General features: G+C 46.1%; 2 protein-coding genes across 2 annotated transcripts; both read left to right on the top strand.

Annotated features, from left to right (window-relative positions):
• The first annotated feature begins 6,702 nt into the window (after positions 1-6,702).
• LOC119317361 (F-box protein At5g51370-like) lies at positions 6,703-13,092 on the top strand. Its single transcript, XM_037591800.1, has 3 exons — positions 6,703-8,144; positions 12,361-12,622; positions 12,717-13,092. Exons 1-3 carry the CDS (start codon positions 6,982-6,984, stop codon positions 12,780-12,782), a joined length of 1,491 nt encoding a protein of 496 aa, XP_037447697.1. The 5' UTR covers positions 6,703-6,981; the 3' UTR covers positions 12,783-13,092.
• Positions 13,093-14,106: 1,014 nt separating this feature from the next.
• Positions 14,107-16,954, top strand: LOC119315919. Its single transcript, XM_037590359.1, has 6 exons — positions 14,107-14,565; positions 15,167-15,278; positions 15,371-15,589; positions 15,666-15,876; positions 16,316-16,397; positions 16,488-16,954. Exons 1-6 carry the CDS (start codon positions 14,107-14,109, stop codon positions 16,677-16,679), a joined length of 1,275 nt encoding a protein of 424 aa, XP_037446256.1. The 3' UTR covers positions 16,680-16,954.
• The last annotated feature ends 6,179 nt before the right edge of the window (positions 16,955-23,133 follow it).

Consider the following 23,133-nt stretch of genomic DNA (forward strand, 5'->3'; position numbering starts at 1 on the left):
CTAGACACATCTACTTCTAGATCCTACACTTGTGATGGGCTAAGTTGGGACACCCCTGCAGGGATTGAACTTTCGAAAGCCGTGCCCGCGGTTATGGGCAGATGGGAATTTGTTAACGTCCGGTTGTAGAAAACCTAAAGTTGACCTTAATTAAAATGAATCAATCGCGTGTGTAACCGTGATGGTCTCTTCTCGGCGAAGTCCGGGAAGTGAACACGGTGTTGGAGTTATGCTTGACGTAGGTTGTTCTAGGATCACTTCTTGATCATACTTTTTCGACCGTGCTTTGCCTTTTCTTCTCGCTCTCATTTGCGTATATTGGCCACCATATATGCTAGTCGCTTGCTGTAGCTCCACCTCATACCTTTACCTTACCCAGAAGCTTAAATAGTCTTGATCGCGAGTGTGTGAGATTGCTGAGTCCCCATGACTCACAGATACTTCCAAAACCAGCTTGCAGGTGCCGATGATATCGTGCAGATGATGCAACCAAGCTCAAGGAGGAGCTCGATGAAGATATTGTCCTTTGTGTTGTTTCATTCTAGTTGATCAGTAGTGGAGCCCAGTTGGGGTCGATCGGGGATCTGTGTAGCATTTGGGGTATTCTTCTTTTATTTTGGTTCCGTAGTCGGACCTTGATTGTATCTGGATGATGTAATGCCTTATTCATGTAATTGTGTGAAGTGGCGATTGTAAGCCAACTATGTATCTTTTTCCCTTATGTATTACATGGGTTGTGTGAAGATTACCTCACTTGCGACATTGCTTTCAATGCGGTTATGCCTCTAAGTCGTGCTTCGACACATGGGAGATATAGCCGCATCGAGGGCGTTACATTTAAGCCGGCAGATGTTTAAGATGTTTAAGCCGACAGATTGTTTAAGATGTTAAGCCAGATGGTAAGCTAGATGGTAAGTCAGATTGTAAGCCAGACTGTAAGCTAGATTGTAAGCCGGATTGTAAGAAGCCCAAGACCTTAAGAAGCCCATGGAGAGAAGCCCGTGATGAGAAATCAGAATAGTTTAAGTCTTATTCCGAGTTGGACTCTACATGTAAACCACCCCTTCAACTTATATAAGGAGGGGCAGGGCACCCCAAGAGGGAAGAGTTGAATAATGGTTAAGTCTAGACACAACTAGGAGAGCCGGAGAGATGACGACTCCCTCATGAGCATAATGAGATCTAGCCACAAACAACATGTAGGGTTGTTACCGGATGATGTTTCCCGGGGCCCGGAGCTGTCTAAATCCTTGTCTTGTGTGTTGATCCGCCTCGCGTCTCTCGATTCCGATCAACCCCTCTCAAGCTACCACATAGATGCGTTGGCCTCACGACTAAGTCCTTTCACTAGGACATCTGCCGTGACAAATCCACGACAACCTCCTAGAGTTTCAATAGGCAAATTGTGTTTGAGCAGAGGTCATTGTTCAAAGAAAATTTTATCTATTTCATTTCTTTCATGCATATGCATATCATTTTCATGGTCTAACAAATATCGTTCTAGTGGATCAGTAGGACACACAACAATAGAAACAAGACCAATTATTTCAACCTTACCAAGTAGTTCTTTCTTATGAGGCTGTCTACTCAACTTGGAGAAATTAAACTCATGAGACTCATCACCAAAGCTAACACCGATAATTTGTTTTCACAATCTATTGTAGCATTAACGGTGTTCAAGAAAGGTCTACCAAAGATAATGGGACAAAAGTCATCTTGTGGGGAACCAAGAACTAGAAAATCAGTGGGGTATTTTATTTTCCCACACAAGACTTCAACATCTCTAACAATCCCAAATGGTGTAATGGTGTCTCGGTTAGCAAGTTTAATAGTAACATCTATGTCTTCTATTTCAGCGGGTGTTGTATCATTCATAATTTCTTGGTATAAGGTAAAAGGAATAACACTCACGCTAGCACCTAAGTCACATAAAACATGATAACAATGATATCCTATTTTAACTGAGATAATAGGTATGCCAACAACAGGTCTATGTTTATCTTTTTCACCGGGTTTGGCAATTCTTGCAGCTTCATCGCAGAAGTAAATAACATGCCCATCAATATTTTCTACCAGGAGATCTTTAACCATAGCAACACTAGGTTCTACTTTAATTTGTTCAGCAGGTTTAGGTGCTTTAATATTACTTTTATGAACCATAATTGAAACCTTAGCATGTTCCTTTATCCTAATAGGGAAAGGTGGTTTTTCAATATAAGCAGTAGGCACAACTGGATCAACATTATAAATAATAGTTTCATCTTTAACTGCGGCCGATTCTTTAATTTCTTCTTTAATAGGGGGTGATATTTAAACCACTTCTCTTTAGGGAGATCAACATGCGTAGCAGATGATTCACAAAAGGAGGCTACTATCTCAGAGCCAAGTCCATATTTAGTGCTAAACTTGTGAAAAACATCAGTATTCATAAAAGATTTAACACAATCAAACTCAAGCTTAATACCTGACTCTTTACCTTCATCGAGTTCTTAATCTTTAGAGTTGCATTAAATTCTTTCTAAAAGATCCCACCTGAATTCAATAGTCTTCTTCATAAAAGAACAAGTACAAGAAGTATCAAGCATGGATCGATCATCATGAGAAAGCTGAGCATAAAAATTATGAATAATAATTTCTCTATAGAGCTCATGATTGGGGCATGAATATAACATTGACTTGAGGCTCCCCCAAGCTAGAGCAATACTTTCTCCTTCACGAGGCCAAAAATTATATATATAATTCCGATCACGATGAACTAGATGCATAGGATAATTTTTTTGGTGAAATTCCAATTTCAATCGATTCCGGTTCCAAGATCCAATATCATCGCATAGCCTATACCATGTCAATGCTTTTACCTTCAAAGATAAAGGGAAAATCTTCTTCTTAGCTTCATCTCCGGATAAACCTGCAAGCTTAAATAATCCACAAATTGCTTCTACATATATCAAGTGCATATCAGGATGTTCATTTCCATCTCCAGTATAAGGAATAGCTAGCAGTTGTTCTATCATACCCGAAGGAATTTCATAACCAATATTTCCAGTAGGTGCAGTAGGTTGAGGGGCAACTAATTGTGCTTCCGGTCAAGGTGAAGATACCTCGAATAAACTCCTCAAAGGATGGTTCTCCATAGTAACAAGTGACAATAAATTTCAGCATGTAGTATAAATTTTTCCTTACCAATTTCCACTTAACAAGAGCGCTTCACTCCCGGCAATGGCGCCAGAAAAGATCCTTGATGACCCACAAGTATAGGGGATCAATCGTAGTCCTTGTGCTTCCGGTCGAGGTGAAGATACCCCGAACAAACCCCTCAAAGGATGGTTCTCCGTAGTAACAAGTGACAATAAATTTTAGCATGTAGTATAAATTTTTCCTTACCAATTTCCACTTACTAAGAGCGCTTCACTCCCCGGCAATGGCGCCAGAAAAGAGCCTTGATGACCCACAAGTATAGGGATCAGTCGTAGTCCTTTTGATAAGTAAGAGTGTCAAACCCAACGAGGAGCAGAAGGAAATGGTGGTTTTCAGCAAGGTATTTTCTGCAAGCACTGAAATATTCGGTAACAGGTAGTTTGATAACAAGATAATTTGCAATGAGCAAGTAACGGTAACGGTAAATAAAGTGCAGTAAGGTAGCCCAATCCTTTTTTGGCAAAGGACAGACCAAAACGGTCTCTTATGATAAGCAAAGCATTCTTGAGGGTACACGGGAATTTCACCATATCACTTTCATCATGTTGGTTTGATTCGTGTTTGCTACTTTGATAATTTGATATGTGGGTGGACCAGTGCTTAGATGTTGTTCTTACTTGAACAAACCTCCTACTTATGATTAACCCCCTCGCAAGCATCCGCAACTACGAGAAAAGTAGTAAGATAAAATCTAACCATAACATTAAACTTTTGGATCCAAATCGGTCCCTTACGAAGTAGCGCATAAACTAGGGTTTAAGCTTCTGTCACTCTAGCAACCCATCATCTAATAACTACTCCACAATGCATTCCCTTAGGCCCAAATATGGTGAAGTGACATGTAGTCAATGTTCACATGACACCACTAAGGGGATCACAACATACATATCATCAAAATATCAAACACATATCAAGTTCACACGATTACTTGCAACATGACTTCTCCTGTGACCTCAAGAACGAAAGTAACTAATCATAAATGATAATCATGCTCAAGACCAGAGGGGTATTAAATAGCATAATGGATCTGAATATATAATCTTTCACCAAATAAACCATATAGTAATCAACTACAAGATGTAATCAACACTACTAGTCACCCACAAGTACCAATCTGAGGTTCCGGTACAAAGATTGAACACAAGAGATGAACTAGGGTTTGAGAGGAGATGGTCTTGTCGAAGATGTTGATGGAGATTGCCCTCCCAAAGATGAGATAGTTGTAGGTGATGACGATGGTGATGATTTCCCCCTCCGGGAGGAAAGTTCCCCCCAGCGGAATCGCTCCGCGGGAGGGCAAAAGTGCTCCTGCCCAAGTTCCGCCTCGAGACGGCGGCGCTTCGTTTCGAAAGTCCCCTCCTAATTTTTTCTAGGTCAGAATGATCTATATACCAGAAGATGGGCACCAGAGGTGGGTCGTGCTGAGCACAACCCACCAGGGCGCGCCTCGGGGGCCTGGCACTCCTAGTGTCTTGTTCTCACCAGGTGCCCCCTCGGGTAGTTATTTGCTCCAATATTTTTTATATATTCCAAAATAATTCTCCATAAATTTTCAGCTCATTTGTAGATGTGCAGAATGTGTAACTCTGACGTGGCTTTTTCAGGCTCAGAATTCCAGTTGCAGGCATTCTCCCTCTTTGTGTAAACCTTGCATATTATGAGAGAAAAGACATTAGAATTACTCCATAAAGCATTATTATGCATAAAAATATTATAATAGCAGTAAGAAAACATGATGCAAAATGGACGTATCAAGGATCCCAACTCGCCATCGTAGAACGTGTCCTTCAGAAATGACCAAAATGGGCTCGATGGCGTACAAGGATCGCAAATCCTTGATCGCGTGGCGAAGGAGATCAGCGGCGGGGCTGTCGAAGAGATAGACGTCGGTTGAACCAGAGGGGTTGGGGATGGACCACTTAATCTGTGACATGGCACGCGTGAAGCCGTCGCTGTCGACGAGCTTGCTGTCATAGCCAGTTTTCCCGAGATACAGTAATACGCTGGCCCGCTGACGTGAAGCCTTCGGCAAGGTAACGTAGTCAACGTCCTCGCCAGCTTCCACGGCGAGGTGTTGCTACGGGATCGTCTATCGTCTATCTATGTATGGGTTGTTGTTTTTTATTTTGGGATGTAATGACTTGTTGAGTTGTTGTTTATTTTGTATCGTCAATTTATTGAATTGGTGATGAATTTATGCTATAAGATACACGTGCATGAATTTGCATGAATATATGATTGACATATGGAAAGTGTGGTTGTATGGGAGGGCAAATGAGGACCCGCCCAACATTTTCCGTGGGCCCGTCTAGACACGTCCGCAGATGTATAGTGACCCAGATTTGCCTACCCCGGTTGTAGGGAATGATTAGGAGGACAGTGATATCCACAACCCATTAGGGTTCAAGTCCTAGACTTGACACTGATACTCACATTTTTCAAGATTTATTTCAGGTCTTCCGACGATGTGCGTTCAGTGGAGGAAGACGTTTCCGTCGACTATGGAGGCGTCTGTGGCGATTTCATCTATCTCAAGATAATATGCCGGATTAATCTCTCGAAGATGCTCATAAGGCAGGGTGTGCGACTATACGGAGGTGTATGCGCATGTTGCATAGAACATCAAGATCTCGTGGGAGGACTACGAAGGCGTCTGTGACGACTTCATCGATTTCAAGATAATGTGTCGGCACAGTCTCTCGAAAGAGAGTTCATAGGGCAGGGTGTGCGACTTCACATGCGCGCTTTCAGAAAAATGAGTGTATGTGCATATATACGAGGGTCTGCGTTCATACTATGTTAAAAAAGGTCCCAAACTGTTGATCCATGCGTGCAACAGAGTTATACCCCAGCCCATCCTTTGTTTGGCTCGTTGTGGCCTTTCTTGCCCTCTAGCTTCCGTAACCGAATTCGCTGCAAAAATAAATACCCTACTCCCGTAACAGAAACAGCAGCAGAAAAGAGAAAACAAACCCTGCGATGACCTAGAGCAACCGCAACTGCAGACTTTATGTTCGAAGCAGAAGTACTAGAGTAGTTAATCTACTAGCCTTTAAGGAAAAACCAGGCGACCACTTTAACGCCCAAGAAAAGGAAAAGGCGCCGTAAACCTTTTTTTTTTTTGCAACGAAAAGGCGCCGTAAACCTAACGCCGCCGCAGTACAGTGAGTACATGTGTACATCCTCCGTCACGGCCTGAATGTACTCTACCACGACGAGCGACGAGGCCGGTTGTTCCTCGCAAGCTCCATCCCTCCCTCGTCCTTCACAACGAACAGTTTATAAATTTAAATAATTTTTTATGGGAATTTAAATAAAGTTTAGTTACATCGACCAGCTCGGCAACGGAACAAACGAGAAGAAAAGCTCAGTTTTTTCCTTGGAGAAGATGGAGAGATACGGGAAGAGGTTCACACTTCACAGACGGAGACAAGGAAAGGATTTGAAAAACTTTTCCCCACCACCACACACTTGCCTGGCCCAGAGCCCCAACGGAATCTGCACCGCCTGCTTATCCCGCGCCCCCCGCCCGCGCCTGCCTCAAGCGCCAACTCCGATTTCCAAATCCCACGCAAAAACCCTCCACCGCAATCGCTCTTTTTTTTTCCAAACCTCAGATCCCCCACCGCGCCGCACCGCACCGCCGAATCGCCGTTTCCCGACGCCTCGAACCGAAGCGCCGCTGCCCTCGCCGCGGGCCCGTCGGTCGCGGCCGGGGGAGCCGGGCCATGCGGCGGCCCGGCGCTGCGCCGTTCGGAGGAAGTGCAACAATAGCGCCGAGAAATGCCTGAGCCCGACCGCAACTCCCTCAGCGCCGGCCGCGGGCTCCACCGCGACGGGCCCAAGGGCTGGCCCGACCTCTGGCTGCTCCCGGGGAAGCCGCCGCACTCGCCCGCCGCGGCCATGGCCCCGCCGACCCCGCCGCCGGACCGCGCACCCGACCAAACCCTAGCCTTCTCCGACGAGCTCCTCCTCCGCGTCCTCGCTTACCTCCCGGAGCCCCACCTCACGGCCTCCGCCTCGCTCGTCTGCAAGAGGTGGACGCGCCTCTCCGGCCGCCTGCGCCGCCGCCTCGCGGTGCGGGACTGGGCCTTCGTCACGCACCGCCTCCCCTACCGCTTCCCCGACCTGGCGGTCCTCGACCTGTTCCCGGCCTCCATAGCCGCCCCGGCCGCGCCGTCTCGGGCCTCCCCCGTCCTCACCTGCGGCGCGGTCTCGCTAACCCTAGACCCCGCCGCGGACCCGCCGCTCGGCGCTTGCCGGTTCCTCGCCGACGATGTGCTCGACAGGGGCCTCGCCGTCGTTGCCGCCAGGTTCCCTAACCTCCGGCGCTTATCGGCCACAGCAGCGTCCGAGTCCGCCGGCCTCATGGATATCGCCGGAGGCTGCGCCACGCTGCAAGAGCTTGAGCTCCACCGGTGTACTGACCTCGCGCTCCGCCCGGTCTCTGCCTTTGCGCACCTCCAGATCCTCCGCATTGTTGCCGCCTCCTCGCCGCTGTATGGCACGAGTGAAGATGGCGGGGTAACTGACATCGGCCTCACCATCCTCGCCCATGGCTGCAAACGGTTGGTTAAGCTGGAGCTTGTGGGTTGCGAGGGCAGTTATGATGGCATTGCAGCTGTCGGGCGGTGCTGTGCGATGCTGGAGGAGCTCACCATTGCTGAGCACAGGATGGACGGCGGGTGGCTTGCTGCTCTAGCTTTCTGTGGCAACCTCAAGACCCTGCGGCTTCAGGGGTGTGCCAGGATTGATGATGATCCTGGGCCTGCTGAACATCTTGGCGCCTGCCTCACGCTCGAGAGCCTGCAATTGCATCGGTGCCAGCTACGTGACCGCCACGCCCTCCATGCTCTCTTTTTGGTCTGTGAGGGTGCTCGCGAGTTGCTGGTCCAGAATTGTTGGGGCCTTGAAGACGACATGTTTGCGTTGGCTGGCCTATGCAGGTACTGTAACCACCAATCTGACTCTTCAAATGTATTAGCACTAGTTTCTTAATAGACTATCATGATTGTTTCTAATGGGGACAGTTTGCGCCTTCTACTGTTTAATTATTCACGCTTTTTGTTTGCTCTGTGATAATGACATGCTGCCAATAAAAGGAGCCTTAGGTATCTAACGTTCGGATGCTATGACATTGATTAAGTGTCAGGGGATAGAATGCTTGCAATACATGGCCCACCCTGCATGATTGAACTGACCATTGCTTTTTTGACGATTGAATGATAAGTAACTATCTTGAGGTTAAGTAGCATTCTGGTTGTCTGTGAGAGTGTTCTAACAACCAATACTGAGATAGCATTTGCTAGCAAATTTTTACACTTACTTGTGGTTCTATACCCTTGGTATGTTATCTTGTTACAAGTACTGTACTTTAGTTATCTTTTTGCTCTATATTCTGTTCGTGCTGTTAGTTGTTTAAAGAAAACAGTAGATGTAGTTAACGTATTCAAGGTTGATGTCCGTCAGGTGATATATTTAGTGTGCTGGTTGCACCGATTTGAAGGTGTGTGCTTAAGCGAAATCTTTTCTCTACTTATATGTAGTAATTAAAAAGAAAGTACCGTTCCCTCTTATGTCAAATCCTTCGTCCAACCTTCTGAATTTTATTTATGGTAAAACCTGGTACCGACCAGACATGTTTGCTAACCCAATAAATAGCAATAAATTCACAGCCCGTACACAAATAAATACTACAACAATTAATCTCTTATCTTTGGTAACCCAATAAAGTAGATCCATCATGGGCATATACCTATTTTCGCCCTTGTGGCAACTCACGGGCACATACTATTTTGGCCCCTATGGCAACGCACGGGCACATACCTAGTCTACATAAATGACCTTTGCGTGTGATGCTGTTTCTTTTAGTAAACTGTCTTCTCTTCTGTTGATAAAAGCCTCATCGTGAAACTATTTATCAAATGCTCGTCCAGGTAGCTCACTGGCTGTTCCACAGATCATCAATAATTTGTTATGGCCAGGCACTAGTGACCTGTAAACTGTAAAACCTGACTTGGTTGTCTGCATAATTTCATTTGATTAGGGTATAAGTTACTTCTATTTGCATCACAAATTAGGCTCCATTGCAGACATCCAACTTAATATTTGGATGTCTAATTTAGAGACTTGCAAATCGTCAATAATTTGGACATGTGTGATGGAATTTTTTTCAGCATAGAATTGACTTTCCTGGGGAAAGGAAGCAACAGATGGCCAATCTTGCACCTGTTATATGCTGAATATTTGGATGTCTTTTGCGTCTTCAATTGCCTGCTGAATGATGTCCCAGACCACTGGTTGCCAATTTTCCAATTTCATGGTGTGGTAGAACGGCTGAAAAGTGCCAAGCATTCCAGCATATTATATGTTAATGTAGCTACGTAGGTTTTGGTAGATAATTGCCCTCACATGAAGAGATTATTATGCCATTAGCGCTCTTCTGCAGTTCTGCTGTTTGTCACATATTTATTGTTTGCATTTGATTAGTCCTCAAGGCATCTGAGTAAGTGCTTCCTAAAAGTGGCATGTTACTGTTTCTCTATGAGAATGGAATGTATTTCCTCATCTTGTCGAGTGCAATTATTTCGGCCCTGACCAGGAAACGCCTTAATATCCAGCTTGTCTGCCGTGTAGTACCTTTTTCGTGACTCTGCAAATAGATTCTACCAAGTCAACTATTCTAGCTTGTTTCCTGGATAGGGCATCTTGTGCCATTCATACCTAGTGGTGTGTTTGGTTTGAGTCGTCAGGCGGAACGTAACGGGTCCGTTCCGTTCCCAGGAGTCGTTCTCGTGTTTGGTTGGGTAGAGGAACCAGAACCCACTCGTTCCAGAGAACGGCATATTCCATCCATATGCGGACACACCGGTACCTCCGATTTGGTGGAACCACGCAGAACGGCTCTTGCATCTCACCCCTCCCCATGACTCACTCACCCCAAAGGCCCAAACCCCATCATTATCTCAGCGTCGCCACCCCTCTCGCCTCCCTCCCTCTCTCAATCTGTCACCTGCGCCGGCAAGTCCCGCAGCTCTTCCTCTCTGGTGGTGCCACCCTCTCTGGCGGCGGGCCAGTAGGTACGGCGGCTGGTACCAGCGAGGTGGGCTGCGAGATGGTGTCCAGCAGCGGCGTGGACCTCCACCCGGAGTCCTTCGTCACGCCTAAAGAGAGCAGAGCAGCGGCAGCGCAGATTTTGTTGCCGATTTGGCTGGTAGCAGAGCAGTGGCTCCAACGCATCAGAAAGCAAAGGACTAGACCAGCAGCATTGGCAGTAGGGAAGACGAGTAGCTGCTGCAACCAGGGAGCTCTCGATCTCACCGATTTGGATTGGTTTTAGGGACTAATGCGTGCAGTTCATTGAGAAGAAGCTCCGCCTCTAGTTCTGAAAGCGTTTAATTAATTTTGTTTCTAACCTTTTCTAACGGTCTAACCTTCATCCTGGTTTCGATTTTCTTCCATATTTTCATCTTTTCGAGAGAGCTGTGAGGTAAATTTTGGACATATTTGTTCATATACTATAAACCTTTCCCAACTTCAATATTTAGAGACATGCAAAACGTCAATAATTTGGACATGTGTGATGGAATTTTTTTCAAATACTTGACAGTATCCCTAAGCTTATTGATCAAAGTTTGCAATGGAGCAATGCCATCATTCACTATCAAATTGGCAATGTGTGCACAGCAGCGAACATGGAAGTACTTAGGAATAAATTTAGCCAATTTCCTAGCAATGATCTTGTCCATCAATCTCTTAGCAGCATTATCATTTGAGGAGCCATTATCCATAGTGATTGTCATGATCTTATCTTCTACTCCCTCTGTCCCTAATATATGAGCGTTTTTGACACTAAGTATTTCCTCTTATATTATGGGACAGAGGGAGTATTTTCCATTCTTCGCAACACCCGAAAACTGACTTCTTGATAAGGACAACCATAATCTAAGAGCGTTTTTGACACTAAGTATTTCCTCTTATATTATGGGAGTATTTTCCATTCTTGGCAACACTCGAAAACTGACTTCTTGATATATGACAACAGCAAAGGATTCTTGATATATGAGATAAGTTTAAATTGCCATGAGTATATAAAAATCAACATCCTTGTTCTAATGCCATGAGTATATAAAGAATTCTTGATATATGAGGTAAGTTTTAAATTGCCATGAGTAAATGAGAATATCAGCATTCTTACAAGAGAGGTGAGCTGAATCAAATTCGTTTTCGTTCCATCCCTTCAACCAAACAGTGAAACGGAACCATTCCATTCCATCATTTGACTACAACCAAACGCAGGAATGGAATGGACCCATTCTAATGGAATGGAACCATGACATTCCATTTTACTTGGTTCCTCAACCAAACACACCCTAGATTTCTGGATGCAATACGGAGCTAGTGAACTAGTGGGCTGAAACAAAATGACACCAACACTCCAACGGGAACTGGTCCCTGTGGCAATTTTATTAAGAAGAAACAACCAAGCACACAACCTGCAGAGCTTGGGGCTCGAACGCAGGTGGCAGGCTGGGCGCGCAGCGGGCCGTGTGACACTAGCCAACTGGTCGACACCAGTTTCCAACTAATGGGCTGAAATGAATGGCTAATAACCAGACGCACAACATAAAATAGGCAAGAGATGGTAGGGCCATCTCAACCCCAAACACAGCCTAAGCGTGCATCTGGTTATTAGAAATGAATGGGTAATAACTAGACGCACGCCTGGGCTGTGTTTGTCATTCAGGCAGCGGTACCAGCTTTTGCCTGTTTTACTGTTTGTAACAAACTTTTTTCTGCTTTCATGGTAATTTTTTCACAATAGATTAACTGCATACTGAGCCTTATTCAGCTGAAATTCATTGAACTTCAAACTACCTGGAAGCTTAATGGAAGTGCTAGTACAAAGCAGTCCTAGTTTTTGTGTGTGTGGATATTTGGTATTTTCTTATCAAGAAATCTTCTTTCATAAAAAAAATCCTCTTGTGGAAATGCTTTTCATATGAACATTCCTATAGAGTAATAATAGGTATTATTACATTTTGGTCCACAGCCTATATTTCTGGAAACTAATATTTATGTATTGCTGTATTGGATGTACCATAGGATCTTGACTAGTCGTCTCACTTATCTTGACTAATGGTTATCTTGCTTATTTTTCAGGAGAGTGAAATTGCTGTCCTTAGAAGGCTGCTCATTATTAACAACTCGAGGTGTCGAATCTGTAGTCACCTCATGGAATGATTTGCAGAGTCTACAAGTTGTCGCGTGCAACAAAATAAAGGACGAGGAAATGACTGGTGCACTCTCGGAGCTTTTCTCTAATCTCAAAGAGCTGAAGTGGAGGCCCGACAACAAATCTCTCCTGGCGGCAAGCCTAGTGGGCACTGGAATGGGAAAGAAGGGCAGAGTATTTTTCAAAAGGGTATGAAGTCTGATCATCTTGGTGTGCTCCGTTCCCTGCGATGATGTGCTTCATCTCTTCTTTGCCCGTAAGGATTGAGCTTTTCTTGTGGCAGATTTTACCGGGCCATCAACGAGTCAAGGGCAAGGTGCTCAACTATCCAGCGGGTGTTGCTGCTTAGCCTGATCGCTCTTTTGGTCCAGACAGAATTTTAGGTGCTGCTGCAAAGTTCGTATACTTGGAGCTGGTGCAAATTCTTTGGATTTGGATCAAAGTTCTTCATTTTTGGAAGCTGGCACGCCCAAGGGCAATTGAGATACCAACCGCCCAGATTTGTGTTTTTGGCAGAGTTGTAACAAGCTGACACTACCCCATGACGATCCTAACCAACATTTATGTACGCCACAGAAATTTTCTTTTATAAGTTATGGCAGAACTTGTTAGTTCCTGATGATGAATCAGACGGAAGCACCAAAAGTGTTCGTGTTTTATCCCCACATGACTTGACTGTTGAATGGTTTTTGTTGCCTGCACACTTTGCATTGCAGAAATACGTCTTTTTAGGCAAATGCAGAAATACGTCGGCGGCTACTTGATGCAATGTGTTTTTCGTGCAAATCTGATGGTGATGAATTAATTTGGTTTGTCAAGAGACTCACTCCCAGTCTGCCCTGGAATGTTGATGTTGCCTTTGCATTTCCTTTTTTTTGGTAGACAAAGCCTTTGCATTTTTTTTGAGACAAAAGCCTTTGCATTTTTTTTTGAGACAAAAGCCTTTGCATTTTTTTATTTTGAGACAAAAGCCTTTGCATTTTTTTATTTTGAGACAAAAGCCTTTGCATTTGCATTTGCTGAGCAGCTGCTTTTTCTCGATGTCACGAACAGGAGAGGAGGAAGCACCCGTCCCAGCTGCCAGATGGACAGGGATCAGGTGACATGCACCTTTGCATGTCACCGTGTGACTTGCGGCCTAAATTCATATTTAAACATTGTAAAAAAATCTGAAAAAATTGCATGTTCATAGCACATATTAAGATAATCCCTAAAAAATTAAAATCAAAATTTGAAACATACACCGAGAAGCAAAAAAGAGAAACTCATATGTGAATAGTATACAGAGAATCATTCGCAACTATTCATAACAGATTTTTCTTTTTTGCTTCTTGATATATGTTTCGAATTTTGATCTAATTTTTTTAGGAATTATCTTAATATGTGCTATGAACATGCATGATTTTTTTCAGATTTTTTTACAATGTTTAAATATGAATTTGGGACGCAAGTCACACGGTGACATGCAAAGGTGCATGTCACCTGAACCCTGTCCCTGCCAGACGGCCCAGCCCAGAGCCCACCTCGCTTGATATAAAGCCCATCCGTACCATCTTCGGCTCTCCTCCTCTCTCCCTCAATCTCTCGAATCGCGCGCCCTCTGCAACTGCCAGACGCACCCCCGCGGAGGAGGGCAAGAAGAGGTGAGGCGCGCAGAGCAAGAAGCCAAGAAGATGGCCGCCGTCCCCGACGGCGTCTCCTCCTGCGGCAGCATCAACATGCGCCGCATGGACCACCTCCTCCCGCTCCCGCTCCCCTGCGCCGGCGAGTCGACGGCCGCCTCCCGCGTCTCGCCGGGCTCCTCCCCCGCCCGCTCCGACGCCTCCGAGGGCGCCGCCGCCTTCTATGCCGACCCCGACCCGGAAGACCAGCCCGAGGCGTCCGCGGGGAGGAGCACGCAGATGCTGCTCGCCATGGCCGCCATGGGCGGGCGCGGCGGCCCCTACGGCCGCCGCCCGGCGTCCTCCTACGGCAGCTGCGCCGCCTGGAGCGCCGGCTCCCTCACCGCGCACCGCCCGGCCTCCCCGTCGCCCATATGCAGCCCCGTCAGCAGCAAAGGCGGCGACGGCTGCCGGGACGGCGGAGAGCGGCGCGACGATGGCGACACGTCCTCCTTCGTCACGTCACAGCAGGTCGGTTCCCGTGTTCTTGGTTCTCTTTCGCGTTGCTCCTGACAGGATCTCGCTTGACAAGTAGATAACTCAAAGGTTCTTGATTTTCCCTGCCGTCAGTCTGGAACTATTGCTCTGTAGCATGCGGTTCATGAGCTGTGTTGGGCTCCATCGATTCCTTGTGTCAAGTCTTGGAGCAGATGTAGGTTCTTGGATGGAACTGTTCGGTTTCTTGTATCGATCCCAGGAACTAAGGCCTCGACATCTTAGCATTCTGTTAAAGTTTCATAGGATTCTTGATTGATAGATGCTCCAGGAATCGATTGGAAACTCCTAATGATTATTAACTAACGAGCAGCAAAGGCTGCACATTTGTGATCCAGGCTTGTTGCTAAATTTCTGCTTGCTGAATCTTGAGTTGGACAAAGACTGGAGTAACATTATCTCAATCATACCAATGGTGCATTTATTTGGTCAATCAACCAGATTAGGATGATTTGGTTGTCTGGTTCCATCCAATTGTTACTTGTTGCTTCCAGTTTTGTATCCACCTAGTTATGCTTTCTACCCATTTGATCTTTCATAAGTAATTGGGAGGTGCTAATAAGCCAAACTACCTCAGGAACAAGAGCAAGGGAGGTTACCAACGAGAGAAGATTTCGTCAAGTGTTCTGCTACGCCACGAAACATCCGACTACAGACTCCCAGGCACCCTTCTCTGCCGGACAGGAGAGGTTGCGCCTTTTGTCTGCCTCCCCCTTTCATAGATCAGCCTCACATTTTTTTCTTGCATGTCATGTTCAATTAGTTTGCTTGAACTATGCAGCTAACGGATCCAGTCGAGGGCCTCCAAAATTCGTCCACAAGGCCACACCAGCTAGATTGATGCGCCGAGCTCGCTCCTCACATAATTACCATGGGAAGCGCATGGGAGCAATTGATGCTGTCAATGAATGGAGATTGCCTAAAGTAAGTGAAGAGGCAGATGAGGCAGTGGATCAGAAGGACTGGCAGGATGATGCTATGTCATCTCGTGTATCCTCAGGTATTGGCTTAAATCTCTTGAGACCTATCAGTTTTTCAGCAGAACATGAATTTGAGACAATCCTGCATTGTTTCAGCTCGTGATTGGAACTTCGAGTCGGATAGTGCCTATGAGGGAAGCAATCATGATGGTCGTGCTTTTGACCATACAGAGGTCGAGGATTGTGCAGCTGCAGTGCAAAGGATGGAGAGACGGCTGCGGTGCCCTGCAAGGAAACATGAGGAAAATGCTGTCCACGCCAAGTTGGTTGCCTGGAAGGATGCACAGATTGCAAAGCTCATAGAAAAGTAATCCCTCTTATGTCATCTTTTATCATTACTTTTTAACATGCATTTGTTAGCGGTTAACTAGGGAGTTACTCAGAATCAAGAATTGTTCATATAACAAGAATAGTTGCATCGAGCGAATGATGACGAGGAATCAAATGGCTTGGGGAATGATCGTATGTAGAATAATATGTTTGTTATCATAAAGGAACAGTTTGCGCTAAACTCTATCTTACATTGGAATAAAACAGAAGAGCATGCTCCTGATTATTGGTACATAGATGACTATTTGTGACTTGTGACTGTCTAGTTTGTTGAAATGAAAATTCGAGCTGACCCGTTATCAACTCATCGTGTATAGAGTTCATGAACTAACAAAATTGGATTTGTGTGTTACAAAAGGATAGTTCTTTGTAACTTTTCTAGACAGAGCACTTATGATGTTACTTCAATCAACTAGGTTGAATCAGAAAGAAGCCCAGATCGATAAATGGCAGAAGAATAAGATTGCACAGGCCAGGCATAAACTGACAAAAACTGAGGTATACTTCAGTTCACTGCATTGAATATTTGCATTTGATAGCATTGCACCTGCAGTTTCACATTTCTGTTTGTGTCTGAACTGAATGCAGAAGAAGTTGGAGAAGCAGAGAGCTGAAGCCGTAGTGAAGATGCAAAAGGCGATAGAAGATGCAGAGAGGAGAGCTGATAAGAAGAGAGTCAAGAAGCAGGCAGCCACCAACAGCCGGATAGATGGTGTCAAGAGAGCCCTGGAGGAGATGTCTAGGACAGGAAGGCTGCCCTGGGCACTTGCTTTTCTGTGATCCAGCTCTTGCTTGTGCTAGTTCCAGACAAGCCGATTGGCATAAGCTCATATACTGTATAGAATGATGGTTTGCTGTCCTGGGATGATGGAAGAAGTTTTAGGTCATGCAACACTTGGTCAGCATTGGAACACAGATTCTTAAATGTGACATTAGTCTCCCCATTGGAGAAGTGAAAAATTCCACACTGTTAGGCTTGAAGATTATGGTAGCATGGTCTGATGATACAAGTGTTCCCTTCTCTTTTCCTTTTAGCATGCCATTGGTTACATGCAATTTTGGGTGTATCCAAATTATTTGCAGGTACTATACTGTTCTGAAATTTATTCTGCAGCTAATCCTATATATGCACTGGCAGGGGAGGCAGGCATGCACCAGACCATGGCCACGCCTGCTGCTTCATCAGGTTTAGGAGTAGACAAGAAACTGGTTGTTCAATATGCCACTGCCAATGTATACTAGTACAGTAGTACTCCCTCCGTAAACAAATATAAGAACATTTAGATCATTAAAGTAGTGATCTAAACGCTCTTATATTTGTTTACAGATGGAGTACTACTCAAAATTCATTTATCTTTCAGTACGCCTGCTGCTTCATCGGGTTTAGGAGTACTTCTTTGGGGAAGACATAGAAGTTTAGCACACGGAATTACTTTTAGCTATGCCTTTTCAAAAGAATTACTCCCTCTATTCCATAATATAAGAGCGTTTTTGACACTACACTAGTGTAAAAAATGCTCTTATATTATGGGACTGAGGGAGTACTTGCTAGCGAAAAATCAACAATTTTGACACAAATTTGATTCTTAAAGTTTTATGATTTGCTTGCGATAATCTTTGTGAACGATGAAAAAGTACTACCTCCGTCCTGGTGTATAAGTCATTCGCGTAGTTCTAGGTCAACAATTTAACTATCTAAATATGTATTATATGTGACAAAAAATATATATTTAGAAACTACATCCGTGCAGAAATCTAGTAATATACTTTTCATGACATATAACACATATTTAATTTTTCAAACCGATGACCTAGAACTACGCGAATGACTTATACACCGAGACGGAGGTGGTAGCAAAGTTTCTGATTCCAGTATTTCATGAATGTTTTTTTATTACATTGAAACACTTTGGTTTTCGAAACAACCCATTAGAACCAGGTTGACAACGTTGGCAAAAGCAGAGGTTCTTCAAGGCCTACTATGAAAGCATGCTTTATCAAGCGTTTCAATCGTTATTAGTTGATGTGGCCCGTGATAGTTTTTTCCTAGATACCTCAGATGGTGACTTTAATTGACATCGTCTTTGTAACGGATTCTTTGCCGCCATGGAGGGAAATCGAATAGGTTACGCTGAGAATGGCCAAAAGGCGTGTGTATGGAGTAGGCATCGTGGCAAACTGCGTGTATCATCCACGAAGAGTGATTGAAAAGAAAAATAGCATTTCTTATACTTCTTCCATCCCGAATTACTGGTCTTAGATTGACAAGTAATTCGGGACGGAGTAATACTTTTCAATTTCAGCTTCATATGTACCAGCACGCTCACCACTGATAGGAATATGCAACTTGTATTCCCATGAGGCCATAGGCCGATATATATATACATGTACAGGTGTGAAACATATGCAGGAAACCCCTTATACAACGGGATAAATACAAAGGGGTACATGACTTATATTATAACTCTAACACCCCCCCTCAAACTCATGGTGGATGAACAACACTGAGTTTGGAGAGATAAAAGCCATGTTGTGCTCTAGTCTGAGCCTTCGTCAGGAAATCCGCCAACTATAACTCGAAAGGCACATACTGAAGAGTAATAACCTGATCCTGCACAGCAGCGCGCACATAGAAAGCATCAACACCAATATGCTTGGTGAGCTCATGCTTCACAGGATCACGTGCAATGCTGATAGCACCTGTACTGTCAGATAAAAGCAGAGTCGGTGTAGTGACAGAAACACCAAAATCCTGAAGTAACCACCGTAACCAAGTCACCTCTGCCGTCAAAAGAGCCATTGCTCGCAACTCAGCCTCGGCACTCGAACGGGAAACTGCAAGTTGTTTCTTCGTCTTCCAGGCAATGAGAGAACCACCAAGAAAAACACAGTAAGCAGAAAGTGAACGGCGATCGGAAGGATCACTAGCCCACGTAGCATCCGAATAGGCCTGGAGCTGTAAAGAACTGGAGCGAGGAAAGAATAGCTGGTGAGAGATCGTGCCTCGAAGATATCGAAGAACACGAAGGAGATGACTATAGTGAACCGAGGTGGGGCAGAGACAAACTGACTCAGAATATGAACCGGATAAGAGATGTCCGGACGAGTGACAGCTAAATAGACAAGACTGCCAACAAGATGACGATAACACGTCGGGTCAGGGAGAGGATCACCATCAGTAGCACGGAGGTGAACATTGAGCTCCATAGGAGTCTCAACAACGCGCTCGTCAGTAAGAGCAGCACGAGCAAGAAGATCTTGGATATACTTTTCCTAGGATATAAAAAAGCCATCAGAGGTAGAAGAGACTTCAATCCCAAGAAAGTAGCGAAGAGGTCCAAGATCAGACATAAGAAACTGCTCACTAAGACGGGCCTTGACAAAGGCAATATACTCGGGGTCATCCCCCGTGATGATCATGTCATCAACATAAAGAAGAAGAAGAGTCCGACCACGAGGAGAAAGGTGAATAAACAATGCTGGATCATGAGCACTTGCTAAAAAACCAGCAGCAGTAATCACAGAGGCAAAGCGCTCAAACCAGGCGCGGGGGGCTTGCTTAAGGCCATAGAGAGAGCGACGAAGACGACATACCATGCCATCAGGAACAGAATACCCAGGTGGTGGCTGCATGTACACCTCCTCACGCAGCTCACCATTAAGAAAGGCATTCTTAACATCAAGCTGAGATATAGACCAGTGGCGTGCAGAGGCAACGGCAAGAAGTGTACGAACAGTGGTCATATGAGCCACAGGAGCAAAAGTCTTGTCATAATCACGACCATGCTCCTGCTGAAAACCACGAGCCACAAGACGAGCTTTGTGACGCTCAAGAGAACCATCGGAGCGAGTCTTAACCTTGTAGACCCACTTACAAGTGATCGGACGGACTCCGGGAGGAAGAGAAACAAGATCCCAGGTACCAGTGCGTTCAAGAGCAGCAATCTCCTCTGCCATCGCAAACTGCCATTCAGGATGAACAACAGCCTGACGGTAAGAAGTCGGCTCAAGAACAGCAGCACCAGCGGTGGGAAATCCAAAGCGATCAACAGGCGGACGAGGACGAGAACGCAAGCCATAAGTAGGCTGAGAGGAAGATAACGACCCATCCACAGAGGCATCGACTGGTCGTGGACGACGAGTGTAATGCTGAGGAAAAGATGGAATAATAGAAGGAGGAATCGGCAAGGTAGAATCAGGGGGTGGCGACGAAGAAGTCACCGGAGATGAAGGTGTAGAATCCGGTGACAGGCTGGGAGAGGAGACCGGGGAGGAAGTCACCGGAGATGAAGGTGGAGAACCCGGTGACATGCTAGGCGAGGAGACCGGGGACGATGATGGCTGCAAATCAACTAGATGTGGAGAAGGAGAGAAAGTGGAACGGAGAGGTACAGTCTCGGCGGGGGTGATAGGTGAGTCAGGAAAAGTGAGGAAAGAGATATCCTGCACTGAAAAAGTCGAGGAAGATGGGCGTGGGTAGAAGGGACGAGACTCTTCAAAAGTCACATCTCGAGAGATATGCATCCGACGACCAATAGGATCCCAACAACGATAGCCCTTATGCTCATCACTGTAGCCTAAGAAGACACACTCAACAGACTGAGCGGTCAGTTTGGTGCGTTCGCGAGGGGCAAGAAGAACATAGCAAACACAACCAAACGAGCGAAGCATCGAATAATTGGGAGAACGATCAAAAAGTCGCTCGAAAGGAATACCACCCTGTAGAGCAGCGGAAGGCTGTATATTGATAAGATAGGTGGATGTGGAGACAGCCTCAGCCCAAAAATGAGGCGGGAGAGAGGCAGCAATCATCAATGCACGAGCCGTCTCAAGAAGATGTCGATGCTTTCGCTCAGCCACACCATTCTGAGCATGAGCACCAGGACAAGAGAATTGAGAAAGAGTCCCGTGCTCAGCAAGAACACCACGCAACATCTTAGAGATATACTCGCCAGCGGAGTCAGCACGAAAAACACGAATGGGTGAAGAGAACTGAGTATGAACCATGGCAGCAAAACGCTTATAAATAGACAACACCTCAGAACGAGAAATCATGAAATAAAGCCATGTGTAACGAGAGAAATCATCTATGAAAATAATATAGTATTTATGACCACCTTTCAAAGCGAAAGGGGCCGGACCCCACACATCAGAATGGACTAAATCGAAAGGACGCTTAGACACTGACTCACTATGTGAATATGGCAACTGAATCTGCTTGCCAAGACGACAACCCTGACACTCTAAAGAGACATCTCCTGAGACAGACCCCAGAAGGCCTCGACGAACTAAAGAAGACAACCGAGAACCACACAGATGACCAAGTCGATGATGCCACTGCTGGAAAGAACCAGTAACGGAGGCGACAGAAGCGGAAGAACTGGCGATGGTGGTGGCAGCAGAAGGAACATGAAGCCAGTCCAACTCCCAAAGACCCTGAGAATCACGGCGGCGAGGGCCAGCCCCAACCAGAGTGTGCGTGTGACGGTCCTGGACAGAACAAGAGTCAACGTCAAGGATGACGCGACAACCAGAATCCGTAAGTTGACCAGCAGAAAAAAAATTCATGGTAAGTCGAGGAACATGAGCAACATCAGGAACAGAATAAGAAGGAGTAGTAAGATTGCCTCTACTAGCAACAGAAAGTGGAGTACCATCAGCAGTGAAGACATGAATAGGAGAATCCAGTGATCGAAGAGAGGACAAAGTGGAAGAATGAGAAGACATATGAAAAGAAGCTCCAGAGTCCAGAACCCAGGGGGATGTACCTGACTGTGTAGAGGGTGATTGCTCAGTGCGGGAAGCATCAGTCACAGAACCGGCAGTACCCGTCGAGGAAGAACCTGAAGCCGCGAGCAGACGCTTAAGTCTCAGAATATCCTGCTCAGTCAAAGCAATGGCTGAAGCTGTCGAGGTAGATGACGAAGTCCCTGAAGATGAGTATCGAGCCTTGCGCAGGTGTTTCTTCTTCGTGTAGCACTGAGACTCAAGATGACCATCATTGTTGCAATAGGCGCAATGTCGACGGGGGCGACCTGAGCCTCCAGAAGGAGTGGGCAAGAGCGATGGAGCCCTCGAGCGAGAAGGGGTCGGTGGAGCAAGTGGCGTAGGAGCACGAGTAGCGAGCACAGAGGGAACCTCCAGCAAACCAGCACCACGTAAGCGAGTCTCCTCAGCACGAATCTCAGAAAGCGCCTCCATGAGAGAAATACGGCCACGAGCAAACAACTGAGCACGCCGGGGCTCAAACTCCTTACGGAGCCGAGACAAGAACTCATAGACGCGATGAAACTCCAAATTGGCCTGGACAGCCTGGCAACAGGGGCAGGTACGACACCCAGCACTACGGAGAGAATCAAGCTGGCGCCAGATAGCAGAACTCTATGCATAGAAGTCATCAACAGTGGAGTCACCCTGCTGAAGAGCATGCTCCTGACGGATCACAGAGAGGTATAAGGCATCACCAGAGGGCTGATAGCGCTCACGAAGACGGGTCCACATCTCAAAGACAGTAGAAAGACCCAGAAATTCAGAAGCAAACTGAGGCAGAACACTAGCAGTGAGAACAGCTGCAGCACGAGCATCATCATCAAGCCACTGGGTGTAAACAGACAGAGCACCATGATATGTCTGAAGAGCCTCCTCATAAGCCAAAACCCTCTCATCATAAGCACGATCAACAGCCTCATCAGCAACCTTAGCCGCATCCTTGGCGGCCTGATTAGCATCCGTAGGAAGAACCGATGGAGTTGGCGGAGTAGGGGCCACCGGAGGAACTGGACGTGGCGGACAGCAGACCTCGCCAGAAAGAACACCCCAAAGACGGATGCCACGCATGTGAATGCGCATGAAGCCAGTAAACTCGGTGTAGTTAGTACCATCAAAGATCACCGGACAGCGAGGGACAACAACATAGCCCGATGCAGCAGACTTTTTTTTTGTTTTTTTTGTTTTGAGAACCAACGAGAGCACCAGCGACCTGATCGGGCCGGCGCTGGATCGGGCGTCCGCTGGAGAGGACGCTAGCGACGGGATCCGAGCGGGAGAGAGAGCAGTTGGGACCGGCTACAGGATCTTGGGCAGGACCTGGCGGCTGGATCGGTCACGAGCAGAACCAGTCGGCTGGATCGCGGGCGTCTTCGATCGGGATCGATGACGGCTATCAGGCGGCAGCGCCCAGGCGGCGGCGCCTCACGAGACATGCGGATGAGGGCGGGTCGAGCAGATCGATCTG

This window comes from Triticum dicoccoides, chromosome 6A (assembly GCF_002162155.2).
Source record: "Triticum dicoccoides isolate Atlit2015 ecotype Zavitan chromosome 6A, WEW_v2.0, whole genome shotgun sequence".
Lineage (NCBI taxonomy): Eukaryota > Viridiplantae > Streptophyta > Magnoliopsida > Poales > Poaceae > Triticum > Triticum dicoccoides.